Genomic DNA, 22845 nt, shown 5'->3' on the forward strand with positions numbered 1-22845 from the left:
AGGTGGGGCATGCACCTAGAGTTTGTGTGCAGCGGCTGGAAGCCTTGGCACATCTACTCTCCACACTCAAATAAACAAATGCAATTAAAATAAACAAAAATTAAGGGCTTTGCCCTCTCCTGCCTTCTCATGGGCAGGAGCTCTTCATACTCTCTCCTCTTCCCTTATCTCAATCTAATTAAAGTCTGCCTAAACTTAAATTTTTTCTTTTTTTGGTATTTTTTTGAGGCAGGGTCTCACTCTGTAGTCATAAGCTGGCCTTGAACTCACAATGATCCTCTTACTTCAGCCTCCTGAGTGCTGGAATCATGTCCCAGCTTAAAATATTTTTTAATTAATTAATTATAAATATTCTATTTGTTTACTTGAAAAAGAGAAAGAGGAAGATACAGAGTGAGTGAGTGTGGGTGTGCCAGGGCCTTCTACAACTGCAAGCAAACTTCAGATGCATGTGCCACTTTGCATCTGACTTTATGTGAGTACTGGGGAATTGAACTCAGGCCATCAAGCAAGCACTTTTAACTGCTGAGCCACCTCTCCAGCCCCTATTTCTTATTTTTTTTTTTCTTTTTTGGTGTGTGGTATAGGCATGTGTGTATGTGCCTGCATGTGAGGAAGATGAAGGCACTGGGTATCCTCTATTGCACTTCTGCCTTATTTCCTTGAGACAGTCTCTCACTGAACCTAAAGCTGCCATTTTTCACTCAAACTTGCTGACCAATGAGCCCTAGCCATTCTTGTCTCATCCCCCTCAGTACTTGGGTCACAGACATGTATGGTCATGCCTGGCTTTTTACATGGGTGAGGGGAACCAAACTTAGGTCATAATGCTTGCAATAGCAAGTGCTGAGCTACCTCCCCAGGACCCTTTGAAAACTTCAAAAAAGTCTAAAAAGTTGTCCAGGCTGGCTCTGAACTCTCTCTGCAGCCCAGGCTAGCCTTGAACTCAAGCTCCTCCTGCCTCAGCTTCCGCAGAATCTGATATTACAGGCCTGCATCACCAGGCTTGGCTTGTTTTGAAGACAGTTTTACTCTGTTGCTTAGGCTGGCCCTGAACTTCTGGCTAGAGCAAACGTATGCTTTAGCCTCTTGAGTAGCTAGAACCACAGGTACTACTACTACTTTCATAATGCTACTGCTACTGCTTTCATAATGAGTTACAGAAAGTCTATGGCAACACGACAGACCTCCCAGTAACAGAAAACACATTCACACTGTGATCTCTATCTAAATTAACCAAGAGTCGTTATCCACCCATGTCTGAGTAGGTGCATTTAAACCTAGAATGAGATTACTACACAGTGAGTTCCAGGTCAGCCTGGGATACAGTGAGACCCTACCTTGAAAAAACAAAACACGCAACAACAGTAACAAAAAAGACACTGTTCAAAAGATCAGCAAAAAAGATACTCAAATTAGGATTTCTAGCTTAAAAGAAAAAGCCTTCTCCCTCACCTGGTGGCTCTGTCAAGTGGATCTGCATGACCGTGATCAGGCTGGCATCCAGATAGTCGGTCTCAGGTTCCTTTGTGTACAGGATCTCCACTGGATAGGTTCGGCCTGGGATGGTGAAGATGGGGGCTTCATAGAAGTACTGAGAGAACTTCACTGCATCCAAAGTGGCTGAGGTGACAATGAGCTTCATGTCCTGACGCTTTTGAACTGTCTGAAGGGAAAGGCAATGTGGCTTATGAAAAAGTGTCGGGAGCCGCAGGGGAGCTGCCGCTGCTCTTTGACTTCGGGAGCTACAGGTGGTCTTTACTCTCTTACCCTACAGCCTCGGTGAGAAGGCAGCCCAGGTGAAGTATCGCTAGGCATCATTTAACATAAGGCATAGGCACCTGATAGAGGGGCGTTACCACATGGCCCTGGGCAAGGGCATTGTCTTCTGTATATAAGCCTGTGTCTGCCTGAATAAACCTGAGCCTTGATCAGAACTTGTCTTGGCTCCATTCCATGTGTTCTTGTCTCAGATTCATTCCCACTCTCTCCTTTGGGGTCTGTTTCAACCTTCGTGCTGCAGGCCGGCACAAAAAAGGACTACTCAAAAAGTCAAGGTGCGCAAATGCTCTTCCCAGAAAACGTACCTTTTTCAGCAGGCCAAAGAGCACGTCGGTGTGAATGGTCCTCTCGTGCGCTTCATCCAGCATGATGATGGCGTACTGAGTGAGGTCAGGGTCAATCAGGCACTCTCTCAGCAGCATGCCATCGGTCATGTACTTGATGACGGTTTCAGGGCTCGTGCAGTCCTCAAACCGAATGGTGTAGCCAACCTAAAGCAGAGCGGACATGGGAAACGTGACACAGCCCTCTGCCTAATGAGCTCATCAGGCAAGATTTCATCCTCAGCACACTGCTACTTATCCTCTTGATACGAATTTAACCAAGGTTATAGTGATTCTTTCAGGAAAGTCTGTGTTATCTTGATCCTGAACAGACTGACAATGAAAATCGCTCTCCCTTAGGAGAAATCTTAAAGAGGTCTTTATATGCTCCTTTGGCACTCCGGAGCACTTTAGCCAACTACCTACCTCTTGGCCTAAGCAACAACCAAACTCCTCCGACACTCTTTTGGCCACAGACATGGCTGCCACTCTTCTGGGCTGAGTACACCCGATCTTGCCCCTGGAAGTGTAGCCTGCCTCCGCCAGGTACTGGGTGATTTGTGTTGTCTTCCCAGATCCTGTCTCTCCAATTACAATTAGGATCTGATTGTCGTGTACAGCCTAAAAACAACATATACAGTTATCAAAACATGGAACACATTACTTTCTACCAGCTCAATAATTAAGCTTATGTTCTATCACTAAATGTGAACAAATGAACATATATATGAAACCAGGCATGGTGATGCACGCCTTTAATCCCAGCATTCCGAAGGCAGAGGTAGGATCACCATGAATCTGAGGCCACCCTGAGACTACATAGTGAATTTCAGGTCAGCCTGAGCTAGACTGAAACCCTAACTCAACCCCCCCAAATATATATACATATATACATATATATGTGTGTGTGTGTATGTATGTGTGTGTGTGTGTGTGTGTGTGTGTATATCAAAAACAAAACAAAGACATAAAGTATTTTCCTTTTTTTTCTTAACCTTTTTGGAATGCACTTCAAATCTGCAACTACTTGCTTAAACTATTTTCAGTATTATAATGCCATCCCTCAGAGAGCACCCCTATGCCTTCCTCCCCCCTATGCATCCAAAAGGGTTTCCTACCTGGACCAGCTGCTCCTTCAGTTTGTAGATGGGCAGGCTCTCCCTCTGCTCAAGGATTGACATCTGGGTCTTCTTTCCGTAAGAAGCTTTGTTGCCCCCAAAGGCATGCTTCTTCCACTCAGGAATGTCGTTGGGCATCATCCCAATGCCCCTCATGTTGGCAGCAATCTGCCTGCCCTCCGCTGGAAAGAAAAACAAGCCACTGAGTCTGACCTTAAACAACCTGGCAGTATACCAGAGACAACAATGATACCACACCTGTGATACCTCCTTCTGCTTGATCCTCGACCAAAGGGACTCAGAAAAATGAATGTGAGAAAATGGAAGGAGTTGAAGTGCTAGGAAAAGGCATTATGTACTTGGGATGTCCCCAACAGAAAAACAAAAGGTTCAGGCTGGAGAGATAGCTTAGGATTTAAGGTGCTTGCCTGCAAAGCCTAAGGACCTAGGTATAATGCCCCAGGACCCACGTAAGCCAAATGCACTAGGGCACATGTGTCTGGAGTTAGTTTGCAGTGACTGGAGACCCTGATGCATCCATTCCCTCTATCTGCCCCCTTCTCAAATAAAATAAAATAATTAATAAAGTGCCGGGCATGGTGGTGCACACCTTTAATCCCAGCACTGGGGAGGCAGAGGTAGGAGATCTCCGTGAGGTCAAGGCCACCCTGAGACCACATAGTGAATTCCAGGTCAGCTTGGACTAGAGAAAAACCCTACCTCGAAAACAATTTGTATTTTTACATATACACTATGGCCTGGTGAGAGAGCTCAGCGGTTAAAGGCACTTGCTTACAAAGCATTGATGGTCTGGGTTCAATTTCACTGAAAGGTAGGAAGCAGACGTAGTTTAAGGAAATAGAGGGCTCCTTTTTATTGTTATTTGTGAGCAGAGAAAGACTAAGCAATAAAAAGAGTACAGAATTGCCAGGCCTTCTGCCACTGCAAATGAACTTCATTCAGATGTATGTGCCACTTTGTGTGTCTGGCTTTACATGGGTACTGGGAAACGGAACCAGCAGGCTTTTCAAGCAAGTACCTTTAACCACAGAGCCATCTCCCCAGCCCAGAGGTTTCTTTTATTTTTTTTTTCTTTTTGTTTTTTTGAGGTAGAGTCTCACTGACCTAGAATTCACTACGTAGTTTCAGGTGGCCTTGAACTCATGGCAATCCTCCTACCTGATCTCCCAACTGCTGGGATTAAAGGTGTGCATCACCACACCCAACTTTATTTTGACGGGTTGTTTTTTTTTGAGACAGGGTCTCATACAACCAAGGCTGGCACTGGACTCCTTATGTTGTTGAAACTGGTTTTGAAGTACTACCGATTTTGCGGTTTCCATCACCTAAGTGCTGGGACTACATAGGCATATTGCACCTCACTTGACTCATACTGTATCACATTGCCTGATTCATACTTATTTTTTTTTCAGGGCTGGAAATTAAGCCTAAGGCCTCACTCATGCTAGGCAAGAGCTTTATTCCCAGCCCTCACACTGTACTGTCTTTAGAACAGAACTTTAAACTTATTTAGAAGAAAAACTCAACCACGCTGTTGACTTGACCAGCAAGTCACTTTGTGCTGGGATTAAAGGTGTGCGCCACTACGCCTGGCTATGATACTAAAACTTTTAATGACATATTAAAATAACAAAATAACACAGAAACATACTCTCACAGAAGGAGGAAACCGAGGCTAAACCTACCATCAGGCAGAGGATCAACCCAGTGTTTGTTGAGCCCCATGGGTATAGAATCCATCTCAGCTTCCCGCTGGGCCTGCTTGAGTTCCCGCCTTTCCTTGGCCAGAGCACTCTGCATCATGGCTGCTTGGGAGAGGGAGCCATCTGGATTCTAGGACAATACAGTGAAAAGCAACATGCCTTGAATGTTCAAGAAATAAAAAGGTAAGTTAAGCTACAGAAGTCTAAAAACATGAGGTTACAGTAGCCTCATGGTCTCATCAATGTACCAGACTACATGGAAAAAATGGAATACTTAGCTGGGCGTGGTGGCGCATGCCTTTAATCCAGCACTGGGAAGGCAGAGGTAGGAGGATCGCCATGAGTTTGATGCCACCCTGAGACTACATGGTGAATTCCAGGTCAGCCTGGGCTAGAGTGAAATCTTACCTTGAAAAACCAAAGAAAGAAAAAGAAATGGAAAACCTACACTTCAGCAACTGAGATTTTTTTTTTTCCTTTTCTTTTTTTTTTTTTTTTGGTGATCCTCCTATCTCTGCCTCCAAGTACTGGGATTAAAGGCATGCACCACCATGCCCATCTCAGAAACTGAGATTTTTTTTGGGGGGGGGGGGTTGAAGATGAGAACCCCAAGACAGTGAGAGTTGATATTACTGTTAAACACATGAAGGACACAAGAAATGGATGGAGCCAGGTATGGTGGTACACATCTGTATTTCTAAGGCTCAGAAGGCCAAAACAGTACTGCTGTGAGTCTGAGGTCAATCTGGGGCATACTACATAGTGAGTATCAGGCCAGAAAGAGCTAAGTAATGATACACTATTCTCAAAAACCAAGAGAGCCGGGTGTGGTGGCGCACGCCTTTAATCCCAGCACTTGGGGAGGCAGAGGTAGGAGGATTGCCGTGAGTTCAAGGCCACCCTGAGACTTCAGTGAATTCCAGGCCAGCCTGGGCTAGAGTGAGACCCTACCTCAAAAATAAAATAAAGAGAAAGCCAGGTGTGGTGGCACATGACTTTAATCCCAGCACTATGAAGGCAGAGATAGGAGGGTTGCTATGAGTTTGAGGCTACCCTGAGCTACCTGAGCTAGAGTGAGACTCTACTTCAAAATAAAAAAAATAAAAAATAAAAAAATGGCCGGGCATGGTGGCATACATCTTTGATCCCAGCACTCAGAGGCTGAGGTAGGAGGACCACTGAGAATTCGAGGCCAGCCTGAGACTACACAGTGAGTTCCAGGTCAGCCTGGGCTAGACCCTACCTCATAACACCCCCCCCCCCAAAAAAAAAAGAGAGAGGGAGAGAGAGAGAAAATAACCCTGTATGACCCTAAGAACTAAAACGTGGATGCCTTAGTTAGGTAAGACTTTAGCTCTACCTTAAGAACTAATCTAGAAATAGAATGAGGCTGGTCAGTCCCTCATCACTAATGTAATAGCTGTGGCCGAGCACACGGAAGAACCCTGGAGGACCACAGAAGAGAGGCCTCAAGCTGGGTGCTGTGGCTCACAGCAAAATACCAACACTTGAAAGGCCTGAGGATGGAGGATTGCCCTGAGTTTGAGGCCAGCCTGGGTTACAAAGTGAATTCCTGGCCAGAATAGGCTGCAAAATGAACTATGACTAGAAAGGAGGGAGGGAGGGAGGGAGGGAGGGAGGGAGGGAGGGAGGGAGGGAGGGAGGGAGGGAGGAAAAGGAGGAGGAAGAGAGGGAGGGGAAAAAGGAAGTAGACTATAAGCATTAAATGGGCAACTGGGCTGGGAGACCTTCGGGATACTTTTCCATACCTAATTTTGCTCTTTTTTCCTCCAAGGGAGGGTCTCACTCTAACCCAGGTTGGCCTGTATTCAGTCTGTATTCTCAGAGTGGCCTCGAACTCACAGCAATCCTCCTACCTCTGCCTCCCAAGTGGTGGGATTAAAGGTGTGTGCCACCACACCCAGCTTTTTTATTTTTATTTTTTGGTTTTGTTTGTTTTTGTTTTTCTAGGTAGGGTCTTGCTTTAGCCTAAGATGACCTGGAATTCACTCTGTAGTCTCAGGTAGCCTGGAATTCATAGAGATCCTCCTACCTCTGCCTGCAGAGTGCTGGGATTAAAAGTGTGCACCACTACGCCTGGCCATACCTAGTATTTTATAGCATCCAATAGATTCTGATTTGTATTCTGTTTACAACTCTGTCCTCAAGGGAACCATTGAAACCTGCCTTTACTCTGACAATGACTCAAGCCCTAAGAAATCTGGGCAAAGCAATAATGGTAAATCAAGCATATGTATCTCCCTCTGTCTCTCATTTGCTCTTTCAAAGTGGATTAAAAAAAAAATTAAAGTCCCAACACTTCTTACCTTAACAATCTTAATAGGGCTCATATCCATGCTTTGCTTGGTGTGTCCTCTCAGGAATGGAGGCTCTTCCTCGACCAGCTCAATCTCAAGGTCCTCATCTACAAGCCCACCAGAAAGAATTAGCCAGAAATACAAGAAATGACAAGTCATTTTAACCATCACAGCTGAACTCTATGACTACCAGTATACATACTTATATGTATATATGTATGTGTATGGTATGCGTGTGTGTGTACATACATAGTAATTTTCAAAATGGAGTCTCACTCTAGCCCAGGCTGACCTGGAATTCACAATCATCCTCTTGCCTCTGCCTCCCAAGTGCTGTGATTAAAGCATGTGCACCATGCCTGGCTGGACTACCAATAATCTTTTCTCATGTTTGTATCGCACATGCCCATGTGGAGGCCAGAACAACTTCAGGTATCATTCCTCAGGTGCCATCTGTATTTCTGGAGACAGGGTCTCTCATTGGCCTGAGCTTGCCAAGTAGTCTAGACTGGCAGGCTACAGAGTCCCAAGGATCCTCCTGTCTCCGCCTCCCCAGGGCTAGGGTTATAGCATGTGCCACCACATCCATCTTTATTTCTTTCTTTTAGTTTTTTGAGGTAGGGTCTCACTCGAGCCCAGGCTAACCTGGAATTCACTATGTAGTCTCAGGGTGGCCTTAAACTCACAATATTCCTATCTCTGCCTCCTGAGTGCTGGGATTAAAGGTGTGCACCATCACACCTGACTCAATACCCAGATTTTTTAAAACATGGGTTTTGGGGCTTAAACTCAGGTCTTCATGGTGGCATAGCAATCACTTTACGTAGCATTATGAGTACCGATAATCTTTGATCAGAAATCTTTTCTTCTCGGATCAAAAAGAGCAGTAAGGAGCTGGAGGGATGGCTTAGCGGTTAAGGCATTTGCCTGCAAAGCCCAAGGACCCAGGTTCGATTTCCCAGGACCCATTTCCTCTTTCTCTGTCAAATAAATAAATAAAAATATTTTTTTAAAGCAAAGAGGCAACCTACAGAATGGGAAAAAATCTTCGCCAGCTATATATCTGATAAAGGATTAATATCTAGGATATACAAAGAACTCAAAAAGTTAACTAATAAGGAATCAAACAGGCCAATCAAAAAATGGGCTAAGGAGCTAAATAGAGAGTTCTCAAAGGAAGAAATACGAATGGCATATAAGCACCTAAAAAAATGTTCTACGTCACTAGTCATCAGGGAAATGCAGATTAAAACTACATTGAGATTCCATCTCACTCCTGTCAGATTGGCCACCATCATGAAAACAAATGATCATAAATGTTGGCGGGGATGTGGAAAAAAAGGAACCCTTCTGCACTGCTGGTGGGAATGCAATCTGGTCCAGCCATTGTGGAAAACAGTGTGGAGGTTCCTAAAGCAGCTAGAGATTGATCTACCATATGACCCAGCTATAGCACTCCTAGGCATATATCCAAAGGATTCATCTCATTTCCTTAGAAGTACATGCTCAACCATGTTTATTGCTGCTCAATTTATAATAGCTGGGAAATGGAACCAGCCTAGATGTCCCTCAACAGATGAGTGGATAATGAAGATGTGGTACATTTATACAATGGAGTTCTACTCAGCGGTAAAGAAAAATGAAGTTATGAAATTTGCAGAAAAATGGATGGACCTGGAAAGTATTATACTAAGTCAGGTAACCCAGGCCCAGAAAGCCAAGCGCCACATGTTCTCCCTCATATGGGGATCCTAGCTACAGATGACTGGGCTTCTGTGTGAGAATGAAAATACTTAGTAGCAGAGGCCAGTAAGTTGAAAAGGAGACATAAAGGGTGGAGAAAGGAAGGGAGGAGGATACTTAATAGGTTGATATTGTATATATGTAATTACAATGATTGTAATGGGGAGGTAATATGATTGAGAATGGAATTTCAAACGGGAAAGTGTGGGGGTGGGGAGGGAGGGAATTACCATGGGATATATTTTATAATCATGGAAAATGTTAATAAAAATTTTAAAAAAAAAATTAAAAATTAAAAAAAAAAAAAATATATATATATATATTTTTTAAAAAAGACAGCAATAGCTGGGCGTGGTGGCGCATGCCTTTAATTCCAGCACTCGGGAGGCAGAGGTAGGAGGATTGCCATGAGTTCAAGGCCACCCTGAGATGACAGAGTTAATTCCAGGTCAGCCTGGACCAGAGTGAGACCCTACCTCAAAAAAAACAACAAACAAACAAACAAACAAACAAACAAAAAAGACAGCAATAAGTCGGGTGTGGTGGTACATGCCTTTAATCCCAGCACTTGAGAGGCAGAGGTAGGAGGATCAACGAGAGTTCATGGCCACCCTGAGACTACATAGTGAATTCCAGGTCAGCCTGGACTAAAGTAAAACCCTACCTTGAAAAGCCAAAAAAAAAAAAAAAAAAAAAAAAGACAGCAATGAAAGTTAAAATCTGCCAGGCATGGTGGCACACGCCTTTAATCCCAGTACTTGGTAGACAGAGGTAGACTATATCTCAAAGAAGAAAGAAAGAGACAAAGACCCTCATTATAAGCAACAAGTACACTGATACACAGAACTCTTGTCAGGCACACAGTCTTCATGCTTCTACCACAGGTGAGTGGTAGGACACAAGAAACACATGATTACTAGCCATTAAATTCAATTACATACAACAGCCCAGTCCAATGACTCAACTTGCTAGTTGCCCTTCCAACCCATTACCCTGCTTATCCAAGTGGCAGGCTACCTTCTTCGTCATCCACCTTAGGGAGAATGCCCGTCTCTTCATCAAAGTCTGGGAATTCTTCTTTCGAAAGGACGTTGGCAGCAATCATCTACCAAAGAAGAAAGGCAGCACATGGAACGGGCTTGGATCAATGCTCCTGTTTCTAGGAGTTATCACAGAGGCGGCACACAGGGAAGCCAGGATGGCAGATATCCCATCCCTAGGGAGCTTTACAACATGGTGCTAAAAACATGCACTCATCTGTCCACCAGGGCCAGGCATGAGGCTCATGCTTGTAATTCCAGCACTCCAAGAGGTTAAGGCAAGAGGATCACTATGAGCTTGAAGTCAGCCTGGACTACAGAGTGAGTCCCAGCTCAGCATGGGCTAGAATGAGATACTGCTTCCAAAAACAAAAACCATGGAGGCTCAGAAGTATCATCCCCAGTAGGGTTACCTCTGCCTCCCTTTACTGCTATATAGCACTCAGTACAAAGTACACTTCTCATTATGTGACACGTAACACCACATAATATTTCTGTCTTTTCCACTAGGCTTGAATTGCTCAAGGATAGGAATCACAAAATTGTCTTTCTAGCCCTTGCACCAAACAGTGCTTGATATACTATGAATCTAAGGCTTACTAAAGAATGAGGAAAACAGGGGTGGAGAGATGGCTTAGTGGTTAAGGCACCTGCCTGCAAAGCCAGATGCACAAGGTGGCTCGTGAGCCTGGAGTTTGCCATTCGCTCTCATACTCAAATACATACATAGAGAGAGAGAGAGAGAGAGAGAAAGGGAGGGAGGGGGGGGAGAGAGGGAGGGAAGAGAGGGAGGGCACGCAAGTGAGCCAGCGAGTGGGCCAGAGGCAGAGGCAGGAGGACTGCCTTGAATTCAAGGCCAGCTTGAGACTACATAGTGAATTCAGCCTGGGCTAGAGTGAGACCCTATCTCAAAAAAAAAAAAAAAAAAAAAAAAAGAGGAAAACAACAATGCAGACCTAACAACACTGTTCAATTCCCACACCACCACCACAACCGCCACCAGCACGGGTCCTGGTGGAATAACTCAGCTCACACAACCAGCAAGTGGTTAGGAGGCACAGCAGCCCACCATGCCAGGCCCACTCTCTTAACCCACACACTACATGCTGAAGGACTGTGAGCTGTTTGATGGTCCCAACCTGTTTGATCTCCCACTTCTCTGGATCTGAGATGCGGGTGAGCCGTTTGCGCTCCAGCGAGTCATCCTCTACTTCAGGCGCACTGACGAGGGAGAGGTGAGTGGGTCTGTCTGGGTTCCGCATCGAGGTCTCCTCATTGGTCTCCCCAACCAGATTGCGACGTCGATTTGGATTTAGATCTTCTCCAGTCTCTTGATCCACATCCTGAGGTATAGGAAAGTGCCAGCTCATTTGCTGTCTGTTGACACTCCCTTTGTCCCCAGAGGTGGAAACAGGCTGGACATCTCGCCTACCTTCATGCTCAGGCTGGTCTTGGTTCCAGTGAAGGACAGCACTTTGACCTTGACCCTCTGGCCTTTGCTCACCACATCAGCCACATTGGCCACACGGCCTTCCCGCCGGAGCTCCGAGATGTGCACCAAGCCTTCCCACCGCTTCCTGAGGGAAAGTCAGACAAATCTGGAATATGCCTAAAAATACCTTCTCCTTACCAATGTTTACCCTTAGTGGAACTGAACAACAACAAAGCCAGGCATGGTGATGCACACCTTTAATCCCAGTACTCGGGAGGCAGAGGTAGGAGGATCACCATGAGTTCGAAGCCACCCTGAGACTACAGAGTGACTTCCAGGTCAGCCTGGGCTAGAGTGAGACCCTACCTCGAAAAACCAAAAAAAAAGAAAAGAAAAGAAAAGAAAACAGGAAAGGACATGGGCCTCAGTCCACAAAATAAATCCCAAGCAGCTGAAGCTGAAACAGTAAGCTGGTGTTAGGTCCACGCTCCTTCCAAGGAAAAGCCTGTGTGCGGAAGGAGAGAACAGGCGTCATCTGTCCCAACCAGGCACATCTCCTGAAGGCAAAGGAAGGAATCAATGACTCTGGTACTTTTTAAAATTCTGTTTTTTTTTTACACTTACACCACCTTGTGCACCTGGCTTACGTGTGACCTAGAAAATGAAAATCTGGGTCCTTTGGCTTTGCTGGCAAGTGCCTTAAATGCTAAGCCTTCTCTTCAGCCCCTAGGACATTAAAAAAAAAAAAAGAAAAGAAAAAAACAGGAAAAGCTGGGCATGGTGGCGCACGCCTTTAATCCCAGCACTTGGGAGGCAGAGGTAGGAGGATCGCCATGACTTCAAGGCCACCCTGAAACTACATAGTGAAGCCTGAGCTAGAGTAAGACCTTAAAGACCTTACCTTGAAAAACAAGAAAGAAAAACCAGGAAATAGTCAAGCTGTATGTGGTGGTGCATGCCTTTACTCTCAGCACTTGGGAAGCAGAAGTAGGATGATCGTCATAAGTGCAAGACCACCCTGAGACCACAGAGTGAATTCCAGGTTAGCCTGGGCTATAGCAAAACCCTACCTCAAAAAACCAAAAAAAAAAAAAAAAGGCAAAACGTCAAGGCCTAGCATGCCCAAGGCCCTAGGTCCAAATGCCTCCCTCCCTCTCCCAACCCCTCAAAAAAGGCTGAGGATGCTCAGTGGCAGACTTGTCTCACATAGTCAATGCCCTAAGTCTGAGCCCCAGCACCACAAAAAAGTTTTAAGAACCTGAGCTAGCTTAATGGATATGGCTGATTTGATTAAAAGGTCACTAATCATAGCTTTCGTCTCTATGTCTCTTTTGGACTTTTCTTTTGAAGCAGGGTCTCACTTTAGTCCAGGGTGACCTGGGACTCACTCTGTAGCCCACTCAGGCTACCTTCAAACTCACCTCAGCAATTCTACTTCAGCCTCCAGAGTGCTGGGATTCTAAGAGTGTGCCACCACACCTGGCTTTCATAGCTGTAGACGACAACGTGTGAACCCTGGTGTGGGAGTGCCAACATTACCTCAGCCCCTCCAGCTGCACGAAGCACCCAAACTGCATGATGCTGGTAACCTTGCCATTGTAAATGTCCCCAATGGCAGGCTCTTCGGGAGGAGGCCGGTCCACGTGCTTATCCCGCCACCGGTCCACATTCCTCTCCCCGTACTTTTCCCGGTCTTTCCGGTCTTTGAAGGGACTCTGGCTCCGGCTCCTGGACCGGTATCTGGACTTTCCTTTATTCTTCTCTCGGGTCCTGGGATGCGACCGAGAGCGAGATCGGTGTCTCCGCTTGTGCTCCCGCTCTCTGTCTCTGTCTCTGTCTCTGTCTCTGTCTCTGTCTCTGTCACGGTCCCGATCCCGGTCCTGGCTCCGACTCCTCTTCTTCTTCTTCGTCCTATCCCTAACAAATCAACAAGACCTGTTTGAAAGAGAAATCAGTGCAGTTTCACTTCTGCATCCCCAAGCACCTGGCATAGCACATCCACTCACTGCATGCTAAGCTTGGAGTTTCAATCACTAAGACATCCCTGCAGGCCAATAAAGACCCCGGCTACAGATGGACTTAGCCACTTCCCACCCTGATTTCCATCTTCAGAATGCCCTAGTACTTGCTGCATAAACACTTTTGATGGGCAGCAATGAAAGCATATCTGAGAAGATGGTACAGTGCCAGGCAGGATTGTACAAGCTTGGCTAGTCTGGAAGATTCAACTACCATAGTATCCTAAACTTCCAAAGGATAGGACTCTAGAGACAAACCGGTGCTCAGCCTCCCTCTGCTTCTCCTGGCCTGCTGCACTGGGCATTAAAGCTTCCAGTTCTTTTAAGACATCCACAGCCACTTTCACATCGTCCTCATCCAGCATGGTCTGCAGGGTCGGAGAGAGAGGAGAGAATCACAATCAGACAGAATATGCACCTTGGGTACTCACCACCCCTCAACACTAAAGACTTATGTGAATGAAGGAAGCAGAAGACAGACAGATTTCCAACATGATTTCAGATAGCAGCAGAATGGAATGGACAAAGGCTCTTGCCGGTCATTTCTACACAGGCCAAATCCCTTTCTTCCTTCTTTTTTTAAAATATTTTTTATTTTTATTTATTTATTTGAGAGCGAAAGACAGAAAGAGGCAGAGAGAGAGAAAGAGAGAGAATGGGCACACCAGGGCCTCCAGCCACTGCAAAAGAACTCCAGATGCGTGCGCCCCTTGTGCATCCGGCTAACGTGGGTCCTGGGGAATCGAGCCTCAAACCAGGGTCCTTAGGCTTCACAGGCAAGTGCTTAACCACTAAGACACCTCTCCAGCCCCTCCCTTCCCTTCGTAACAGAATCCCATGAAAGGCAGATAGATGTTAACCATCCCTCCCATGAAAGCATGCAAGTTCTGATTGTAACTAGAAATCAGATATGAAATTTCTAAAAAGCAGAACTAAGGACACAGCTCAGAGGTTGGAGACACTTGCAAAGCCCGTGAGTCCAGTTTCAACTGCCCATCACCCACATAAAGCCAGACAAGCATTTGCTTGCAGTGACAAGAGACCCTGGTACACTCATGTAAACAAATAAAAATTTAAAAATTTTTAAAACTTTCCCCTACACTCCCTTCCCTGTTTCCGTGCTTCATCATTTTCCACAGCCCTGACTGCACCCTGTGGTGGCAGCACCGTGACCTCTGCGACCAGAAGTCCTGCGTCTGTGAATACAACCAGCTGCATCTACACAGAGTTTGTTTGTTTTTCTAGATTACATTAGGTAATCTAGAAATTACTTAAAGTATATGATAGGGCTAGAGAGATGGCTTAGCAGTTAAGGCACTTGCCTACAAAGCCTAAGGACCCAGGTTTGATTCCCCAGTACCCACGTAAGCCAGATGCACAGGGTGGTGCATGTGTCTAGAGTTCACATGCACTGGCTAGAGGCCCTGGTACTCCCATTCTTTCTCTGTCTCTCTCAAATAAATTAAAAAATTAATGCTGGGCATAGTGGTGTACACCTTTAATCCCAGCACTCGGGAGGCAGAGGTAGGAGGATCACTGTGAGTTTAAGGCCACCCTGAGACTCCATAGTGAATTCCAGGTCAGCCTGGGCTAGAGTGAGACCCTACCTCAGAAAACCAAAAAAATAAAAGTACATGACAGGATGTTTATCAGCTACATGTAAATGCCACAGTATATTCTATCTACAGAGCTCAAGCGTGAGCATATGTGAAGGGTCCTGGAACCAGACCTCTGCAGAGACACTGCTCACTCCTACTTACTGCCCATCCTGCCCCCACCAGACTGCAAGCTTATTTCCTCCTTCCTGTCCTCAGAGCAGGACGTAACTTGCACAAAGGCAGGAACTCTGCTCTGTTCACTGCTATTTACCTGGCACTCAGGACAGTGCTTGACACACAGCAGGCACTCACTAAGTACTGGCTGGAATGAAACTGAAAACTCAGAACACCTACAGACGAGGAAGAAGGAAGGAGGGACACACACAGGAGACACCCCAGCAGTAGCAGTACCCGAGCAGAAGGGTTGTCTGGCTGGCAAAGGACAGGGAAGAGTTCCTTCAGCTTTTCTTTTTCAGTTTTGGGTTTGATGACTGGATCTTATTTCATCAAGCAGCATGAAGGGGTTAAAAAAAAGAAAAGACATTTAATATTGAGACCAGTTAACAAAATAACGTCAAAATCAGATTTGTACCAAACTGAAAGGAGCATGACATGTTGCTACATACTGAAATCACATAATGACTACAATATGCCAAATCTCTAAATACAGTGACTGCAAAACACTCAACCAACATCAATACTAATTATGTCTTCTAATTTTAACTCTGTCGTAGGTCACTTGACAAAACATGACTAGAACATTTACTTGCTTAGCAACTGCTGAGAAGGAAGAGTGATTAACAAGCTGCCAGTCTGGAGCTCGGCTCACCTCTGCTGGCAGAAGGTTTTGCTGGGGGCCGCATGGTCTGGATGAGGCGCAGCAGGTTACTGATGAGAGAGTCCTTTGAAACGAAAGAACAAGAGTCAGCTCTGGACCAAGTGTTAAAAACATTTACACACTAAAGCCTTCAGCCCCAGCACTTGGGAAGCAGAGGTAGGTGGATGGCCATGAGCTCCAGGCCGCCCTGAGACTACATAGTGAATTCCAGGTCAGCCTGGCTAGAGTGAGATCCTACCTCGGAAAAACCAAATTAAAAAAAAAAAAAGGGCAAAGAAAGCAGCAGGGGAGGTTATACACTTGAATTTTGCTGACTAGTAGAAATGAAGCAGAGAATGTCATCCACAAAGACGTACTGATGGAACTCACTGCATTTTCTCAGAAATGTGTCAGGAGGGCTGGAGGGATGACTCAGTGGTTAAGGCGTTATCCTGCAAAGCTAAAGGACCCAGGTTCAATTCCTCAGGACCCACGTAAGCCAGATGCACAAGGTGACACATGCATCTGGAGTTTGTTTGCAGTGGCTAGGGCCCTGGTGTGCACCTCCCCACCTCTCTCTCTGTCTCTAATAAATGAATAAAAACAAATAATATGATGGAGAATGGAGTTTCAAATGGGAAAGTGGTGGGAGGGAGGGTTATACCATGGGATATTTTATATAATCATGGAAGTTGTTATTAAAAATTTGAAATAAAAAAATAAACAAATAAATAAACAAAAACTTTTAAAAGGTGTCAGGAAACCCAGTTTCCTTGCCACTGCTTCCAGCCTGAAAATATCACCTTTAATGATTATTTAATTGGTATGTAGACATTGTCTCCTTCCTACTTGCAAATTCTCATTAAATCCTATCAACATTTAAATACAACAGCAACATTAAAACAGAGGAAAAAGGGCCAGACATAGTGGCACACACCTTTAATCTCAGCATTCAGGAGGCAGAGGTAGGAGGATCACTGAGAATTCGAGGCCACCCTGACACAACATAGTGAATTCCAGGACAGCCTGGGCTAGAGTGAGACCCTATCTCGGAAAAAAAAAAAAGAGAGAGGAAAAAAACTAAAATAAATTAACAATAAAGAAAAATCACTTACCGTGAATTCTGCACCATTTTTGACCAGAGAAGCCTTAAAAGTATCAAAGGTTGTGTTTTTCTCAGCAAGGCTGATCACAAATTCAGCTGCAAATGAGAGGAGTTAAGAATGAAGACCGGGGCTAGACAGATGGTTTAGCTGATAAGGCGCCTGCCCGCAAAACCTAAGGACCAGGTTCTATTCCCCAGGACCCCAAGTAAGCCAGATGCACAAGGTGGCACATGGGTATGGAGTTCATTTGCAGTGCTGGAAATTCTGGTGTGGCCATTCTCACACACAAAGACAGACGGAAAGAAAGACAGACAGACAGAAAGAAAGAGGGCTCAGGCATGGCAGCGCACCCTTTAATCCCAGCAGAAGTAAGGGGATTGCCTTGAGTTTGAGGCCACCCTGAGACTACATAGTAAATTCCAGGTCAGCCTGGGCTAGAGTGAGACTCTACCTTGAGGAAAAAAAAAAAAGAATGAAGGTGAGCTGGGCATGGTAGCTAACACCTATAATCCCAGCACTTGGGAGCTGAGATAGAGGACTGCCATGAGTTCAAGACCAGCATGGGCTAGCATGAGACACTGTCTCACAAAAACAAGGTCTCAGTATATAGACCTGGCTAGCCTAGAACTACATAAACCAGGCTGACCTTAACCTCATGAGCAATCCTCATGCCTCATGCCTCTGCCTCCCCAGTAGTCCTTAGTCCTGAGTCCTTAGGCTTCGCAGGCAAGTGCCTTAACTGCTAAGCCACTTGCTGGCAAACCTAAAGGACCAGGTTCAAGTCCCCATGATGTGACCATTCTCTCTGCCGCTTTCTCTTTCAAATATTTTTTTAAGTATCTTAAAAAAAAAAAAGGAAGCCAGGGATGGAGAGATGGCTTAGCAGTTAAGTGCTTGTCTGTGAAGCCTAAGGACCCCAGTTCGAGGCCCAATTCTCCAGTACCCACGTAAACCAGATGCACAAGGGGGTGCATGCATCTGGAGTTCATTTGCAGTGGCTGGAGGCCCTGGTGTGCCCAGTCTCTCTCTGTTGCTCTCAAATAAATAAATAAAAATAAGCAAATTTTTTTTAAAGAAAGGAAGCCAAATACCATCAGGCTACACCTGCATAGCTTATGCATAATTACAAATCAGTAACAACAAGGCCAATGATTAATGCCTTTTGAATAATACTGTGTCACAGTATTACTAGATTATTTCCAAGCTCTTCAAAACAATCCTCTTAGCCGAGCATGGTGGCCCACACCTTTAATTCCAGCACTCAGGATGCAGTGGTAGGAGGATCACTCTGGAGTTCAAGGCCAGCCTGAGACTACATACTGAATTCCAGGACAGCCTGGGCTAGAGCAAGACCCCACCTCAAAAAAAAAAAAAAAAAAAAAAAAAAAAAGAATCATTCACAGGTGATTCTAGGTCCTATTAGGTTAATATCAATATAAACCATCACAGTTGACCTGATATTGCTGTGGATGGAATCCAATCACTCCCTGACCTACATGGTCATTTAAAAATACAAGTCAGGAGAGATGGCTTAGCAGTTAAACACTTGCCTGTGAAGCCTAAGGACCCTGGTTCAAGGCTTGATTCCCCAGGACCCACGTTAGCCAGATGCACAAGGGAGCGCACGCATCTTGAGTTCATTTGCAGTGGCTGGAGGCCCTGGTGCACTCATTCTCTCCTTCTCTCTGTCTGCCTCTTTCTCTGTCTGTCGCTCTCAAATAAATAAATAAAAATAACAACAACAAAAAATTAGAAGTCAGGGCTGGAGAGATGGCTTAGCGGTTAAGCGCTTGCCTGTGAAGCCTAAGGACCCCGGTTCGAGGCTCGGTTCCCCAGGTCCCACGTTAGCCAGATGCACAAGGGGGCACACGCGTCTGGAGTTCGTTTGCAGAGGCTGGAAGCCCTGGCGCGCCCATTCTCTCTCTCCCTCTATCTGTCTTTCTCTCTGTGTCTGTCACTCTCAAATAAATAAATAAAAAATTAAAAAAAAAATTAGAAGTCAGACAGTCAGAAACTGGGCATGGTGGTGCACGCCTTTAATCCTGGCACTCGGGAGGCAAAGGTAGGAGGATCACCATGAGTTCAAGGCCATTCTGAGACTTCATAGTGAATTCCAGGTCATCCTGAACTAGAGTGAGACCCTACCTCAAAAAAAAAAAAGAAAAAGAAAAAAAAGCTGGAGGGATGGCTTAGCCGTTAAGGCACTTGCCTGCAAAGCTAAAAGATCGGGTTTGATCCCCCAGGACCCACATAAACCAGATGCACAAGGTGGCATGTGCATCTGGAGTTCGTTTGCTGGAGTCCCTGGCATGCCCATTCTCTCTCTCTCAAATAAATGAATAAACAAATTATTTTAAAGAGAGAGAGAGGGTTTAGCAGTTAAGGCATTTGCCTGCAAAGCTAAGGGACCCAGATGCAATTCTCCAGGACCTATGTAAGCCAGATCCACAAGGGGCGCATGTATCTGGAGTTTGTCTGCAGAGGCTGGAGGCCCTGACATGCCCATTCCCTCTGTCTGTCTGTGTGTGTCTGTCTGTCTGGACCCCCCCTCCTTGCCTATTTCTGTATCTCTCTTTCAAATATATAAATAAAAATAAACTATTAAAATAAAAGAAGTCAGAGGGCTGGAGAGATGGTTCAGTAAAGGCACTTGCCTGCAAAGGCTAATAATTTCCCAGTGCCCACGTAAAGCCAGATACACAGGGAGATGCATGCATCTGGGCTCCATCTGCAGTGGCAGGAGGACCTAGTGCATCCTCCTTCTTCTTTCTCTCTCTCTCTCTCTGCTTGCAAATAAAAAGTTAAAAAAAAAAAAACAAAAACACTTGCCGGGTGTGGTGGCCCACGCCTTTAATCCCAGCACTCGGGAGGCAGAGGTAGGAGGATCACCATGAGTTCGAGGCCACCCTGAGACTCCATAGTGAATTCCAGGCCAGCCTGATGTCCAGCGAGACCCCTACCTCTAAAAACCAAAATAAATAAAACCGACCGTGGTGGTTTCTATTGACTGTCAACTGACGACTACCTCACAGTGATGTGAGGACGGAAGAAGATAATGTGAATAAACAGCTGACAACATCTGGCACAGAGTGAGCACTCAGTGAATGTCAGCTATAATGTTGGTGGCTGCGACTGTTCGTGTCCAAGCTCTTTAAGCACTCAAGACTGAAAAACAATGTATAACACACACATATACGTATGTATGTATGTATGTATGTGCAGGAATGGCGGACCCAGCCTTTCCTGGAAGCTCTAGGAGATATTCAACAGCTCGACCTGGAAGGCTCCCTGGGCCCAAGTCTCTGATGACAGCCGGAGTCCCACACGACGGACGGACGGACGGACGGACGGACGGACGGAAACGAAAGAACAAACACACACACGGCCTGTCTTGTTTCTCCCATCCCCAACCCCCGCCGGCCTCCTCGGGCTTACCCAGATCCTTGTCGTTGATCCCCAGGTGGTTGTCGAGCTCGGTGCAAACCTTCGACACTAACGACAGGTACTCGAGTTTGGCGAGCTCTTCCGCGGGGCCCAGCTCCGAGCCCGCGAAGACCCCCGCGGAGGCCACGGCCACGGCCATGGGTGCCGCTGCCCGCTCGGCCTCCCCCTAGTCCGCCGCCGCGGGCCGATACAGCTCCCACTTCCGGGTCGGCGTGCCGTCTCTTTTGTTTACCGTAAAAAAAGGAAGGGAAAAAAAAAAAACCTGGAATTTCCTGGAACTTCCGTCGCAACTGCGAGGACGATAGAGACGAGACAGGAAGTCCCGATTGAAGGGCCAGGCTCAGTTACGCCGCCCGACGCATGGCGCCCTCTGTAGGCGAGAAGGACCAACCACCCCGGGGGTGCCCGGCGCTCGCTGTCAGCGCACCTCCTCATTGCGTCGGCAGGGGGCGACAGCGGCCCACGTAAGGGGAGCCAGGAGGAGGCGGCGCCTGCGCTTTAGAAGCCTTGAGAGATTGTCACTGGTACGCGGTCAGAAAAAAACAAAATTTACTTGTGGATCTGTGCAGTCCCCGGCCTCCTCTCGTTAGTGACACCTAATGTCCGATGTGAAGCCACTATTACTCCAGCAGTCTATGGATCCTGGTTATGTTATTAACTCCTCTCATTCTTCAGAATCGCTGTCCAGCTGGGCCACGTTGGGCCCATTCCTCTCCAGGGCCTTAGACGTCTCATCTGTAAACTGGGAGAATGTGACCCCACAGAATTTATTTAGGTGAGGACTAAACTATGCAAAGAACCTGACCCACAGTAGGCATACTATAAATAGCAGTTGCTGCAGGGCTGCAGAGATGGCTTAGTGCTTAAGGTGCTTGCCTGTGAAGCCTAAGGACCCTGGTTTGAGGCTCAATTCCCCAGGACCCACGTTAGCCAGATGCGCAAGGTGGCGCATGTATCTGGAGTTCATTTGCAATGGCTGGAGGCCCTGGTGCACCCATTCTCTCTCTCTTTACCTGCCTCGTTCTCTTTCTGTCGACCTCAAATAAATAAGTAAAAATAAACAAAAATTTAAATATATATATGTATCATTTAATCTATTTATAAATAATAGTTTCTTCAAAACCCAAAGCTGAAACAGTGGTCCCAGGGAAGCTGGTCTGTCATGCCCTGACTGCCTCAGTGTGCCACCACACAGAGCCACCTCCCTCCTCGCTTGTGAAACTTCTGCAAACAGTAGTTTTCCTGTGGCCAATACCTTCAGGTCTTTTCGAACTTCCCCTAAATACAGACTGTGCACTGAGCTAAGCGCAGGTCACAAAATCAGATCTCTCCATTTTCTATTTCAAGTCTCTTTTTTACTCTTTGGAAGCTTTAAGGTTGGGGTTATAATTATCCCACCTTTCCCCCCACATCTAGGTAATTTGTGTGGCCAATGAAACAGACACCCTAATGTGACAGCTCTCCCATCCATCAAAATGAAGGAATTCAGCCCAGCATAGTGGTGCACGCCTTTAATCTCAGAATTTGGAAGGCAGAGGTAGGCAGATCGTTGGGAGTTCCAGGCCACCCTAAAATTACATAATGAGTTCCAGGTCAGCCTGGGCAAGACCCTACCTTGAAAAAAATGAAAAAAAAAAAAAAAAAAAAAGGAAGGAATTCAGCCCCCTCTACTGCTATTTGTTTTGAGTGCTTCACACCGCCGTTGGACCATTAGACCATCCAGAATCTCGATGATGGAATGAAAAACTGCAGTCATGTTTACAGTTTCTTAAGGAGTCAGTACTGTACTTCAGAGCTCTTGAAGCTCCTCCCCTTTTCTCCCTCCCTTTCCCCATGAATGGAATGGAAAAAGTTTGCATTTGATTCAACAGGCTCAATTTGCTGATTTGAAGTTAAGATTCCAGGGGCTTGGCTTTCTTTCTCTGTGTCTCTTTGCTTTACAAAAATCCATTTCTCAAACTACATTGAGATTCCATCTCACTCCTGTCAGATTAACTACCATCATGAAAACAAATGATCATAAATGTTGTCGGGGATGTGGAAAAAGAGGAACCCTTCTACACTGTTGGTGGGAATGCAATCTGGTCCAGCCATTGTGAAAATGAGTGTGGAGGTTCCTAAAACAGCTAAAGATTGATCTGCCATATGACCCAGCTGTAGCACTCCTAGGCCTATATCCTAAGGACTCACCTCATTTCCTTAGAAGTACGTGCTCAACCATGTTTATTGCTACTCAATTTATAATAGCCGGGAGATGGAACCAGCCTAGATGTCCCTCAACTGATGAGTGGATAATGAAGGTATGGAACATTTATACAATGGAGTTCTACTCAGCGGTAAAGAAAAAATGAAGTTATGAAATTTGCAGAAAAATGGATGGAT

At 45.8% G+C, this 22845-nt stretch overlaps 1 protein-coding gene across 1 annotated transcript in view; it reads right to left on the reverse strand.

Moving 5' to 3' along the window:
- Dhx8 (DEAH-box helicase 8) overlaps positions 1–20656 on the reverse strand; it is a 35707-nt gene extending 15051 nt beyond the window's left edge. Inside the window, exons 1-15 of the mRNA XM_045158005.1 lie at positions 20455–20656; positions 17029–17114; positions 15926–15998; positions 15508–15593; positions 13757–13866; positions 13020–13397; positions 11481–11625; positions 11188–11391; positions 10026–10113; positions 7275–7372; positions 4930–5077; positions 3224–3405; positions 2532–2726; positions 2088–2273; positions 1456–1666 (exon numbers count right to left, since the gene is read on the reverse strand). Of these exons, the coding sequence (XP_045013940.1) occupies positions 1456–1666; positions 2088–2273; positions 2532–2726; positions 3224–3405; positions 4930–5077; positions 7275–7372; positions 10026–10113; positions 11188–11391; positions 11481–11625; positions 13020–13397; positions 13757–13866; positions 15508–15593; positions 15926–15998; positions 17029–17114; positions 20455–20602 (2338 nt within the window). The 5' untranslated portion in view covers positions 20603–20656. The remainder of the gene's footprint in view (positions 1–1455; positions 1667–2087; positions 2274–2531; positions 2727–3223; positions 3406–4929; positions 5078–7274; positions 7373–10025; positions 10114–11187; positions 11392–11480; positions 11626–13019; positions 13398–13756; positions 13867–15507; positions 15594–15925; positions 15999–17028; positions 17115–20454) is intronic.
- Between the last annotated feature and the right edge of the window lie 2189 nt (positions 20657–22845).

The sequence above is a fragment of the Jaculus jaculus genome, chromosome 9, assembly GCF_020740685.1.
Source record: "Jaculus jaculus isolate mJacJac1 chromosome 9, mJacJac1.mat.Y.cur, whole genome shotgun sequence".
Lineage (NCBI taxonomy): Eukaryota > Metazoa > Chordata > Mammalia > Rodentia > Dipodidae > Jaculus > Jaculus jaculus.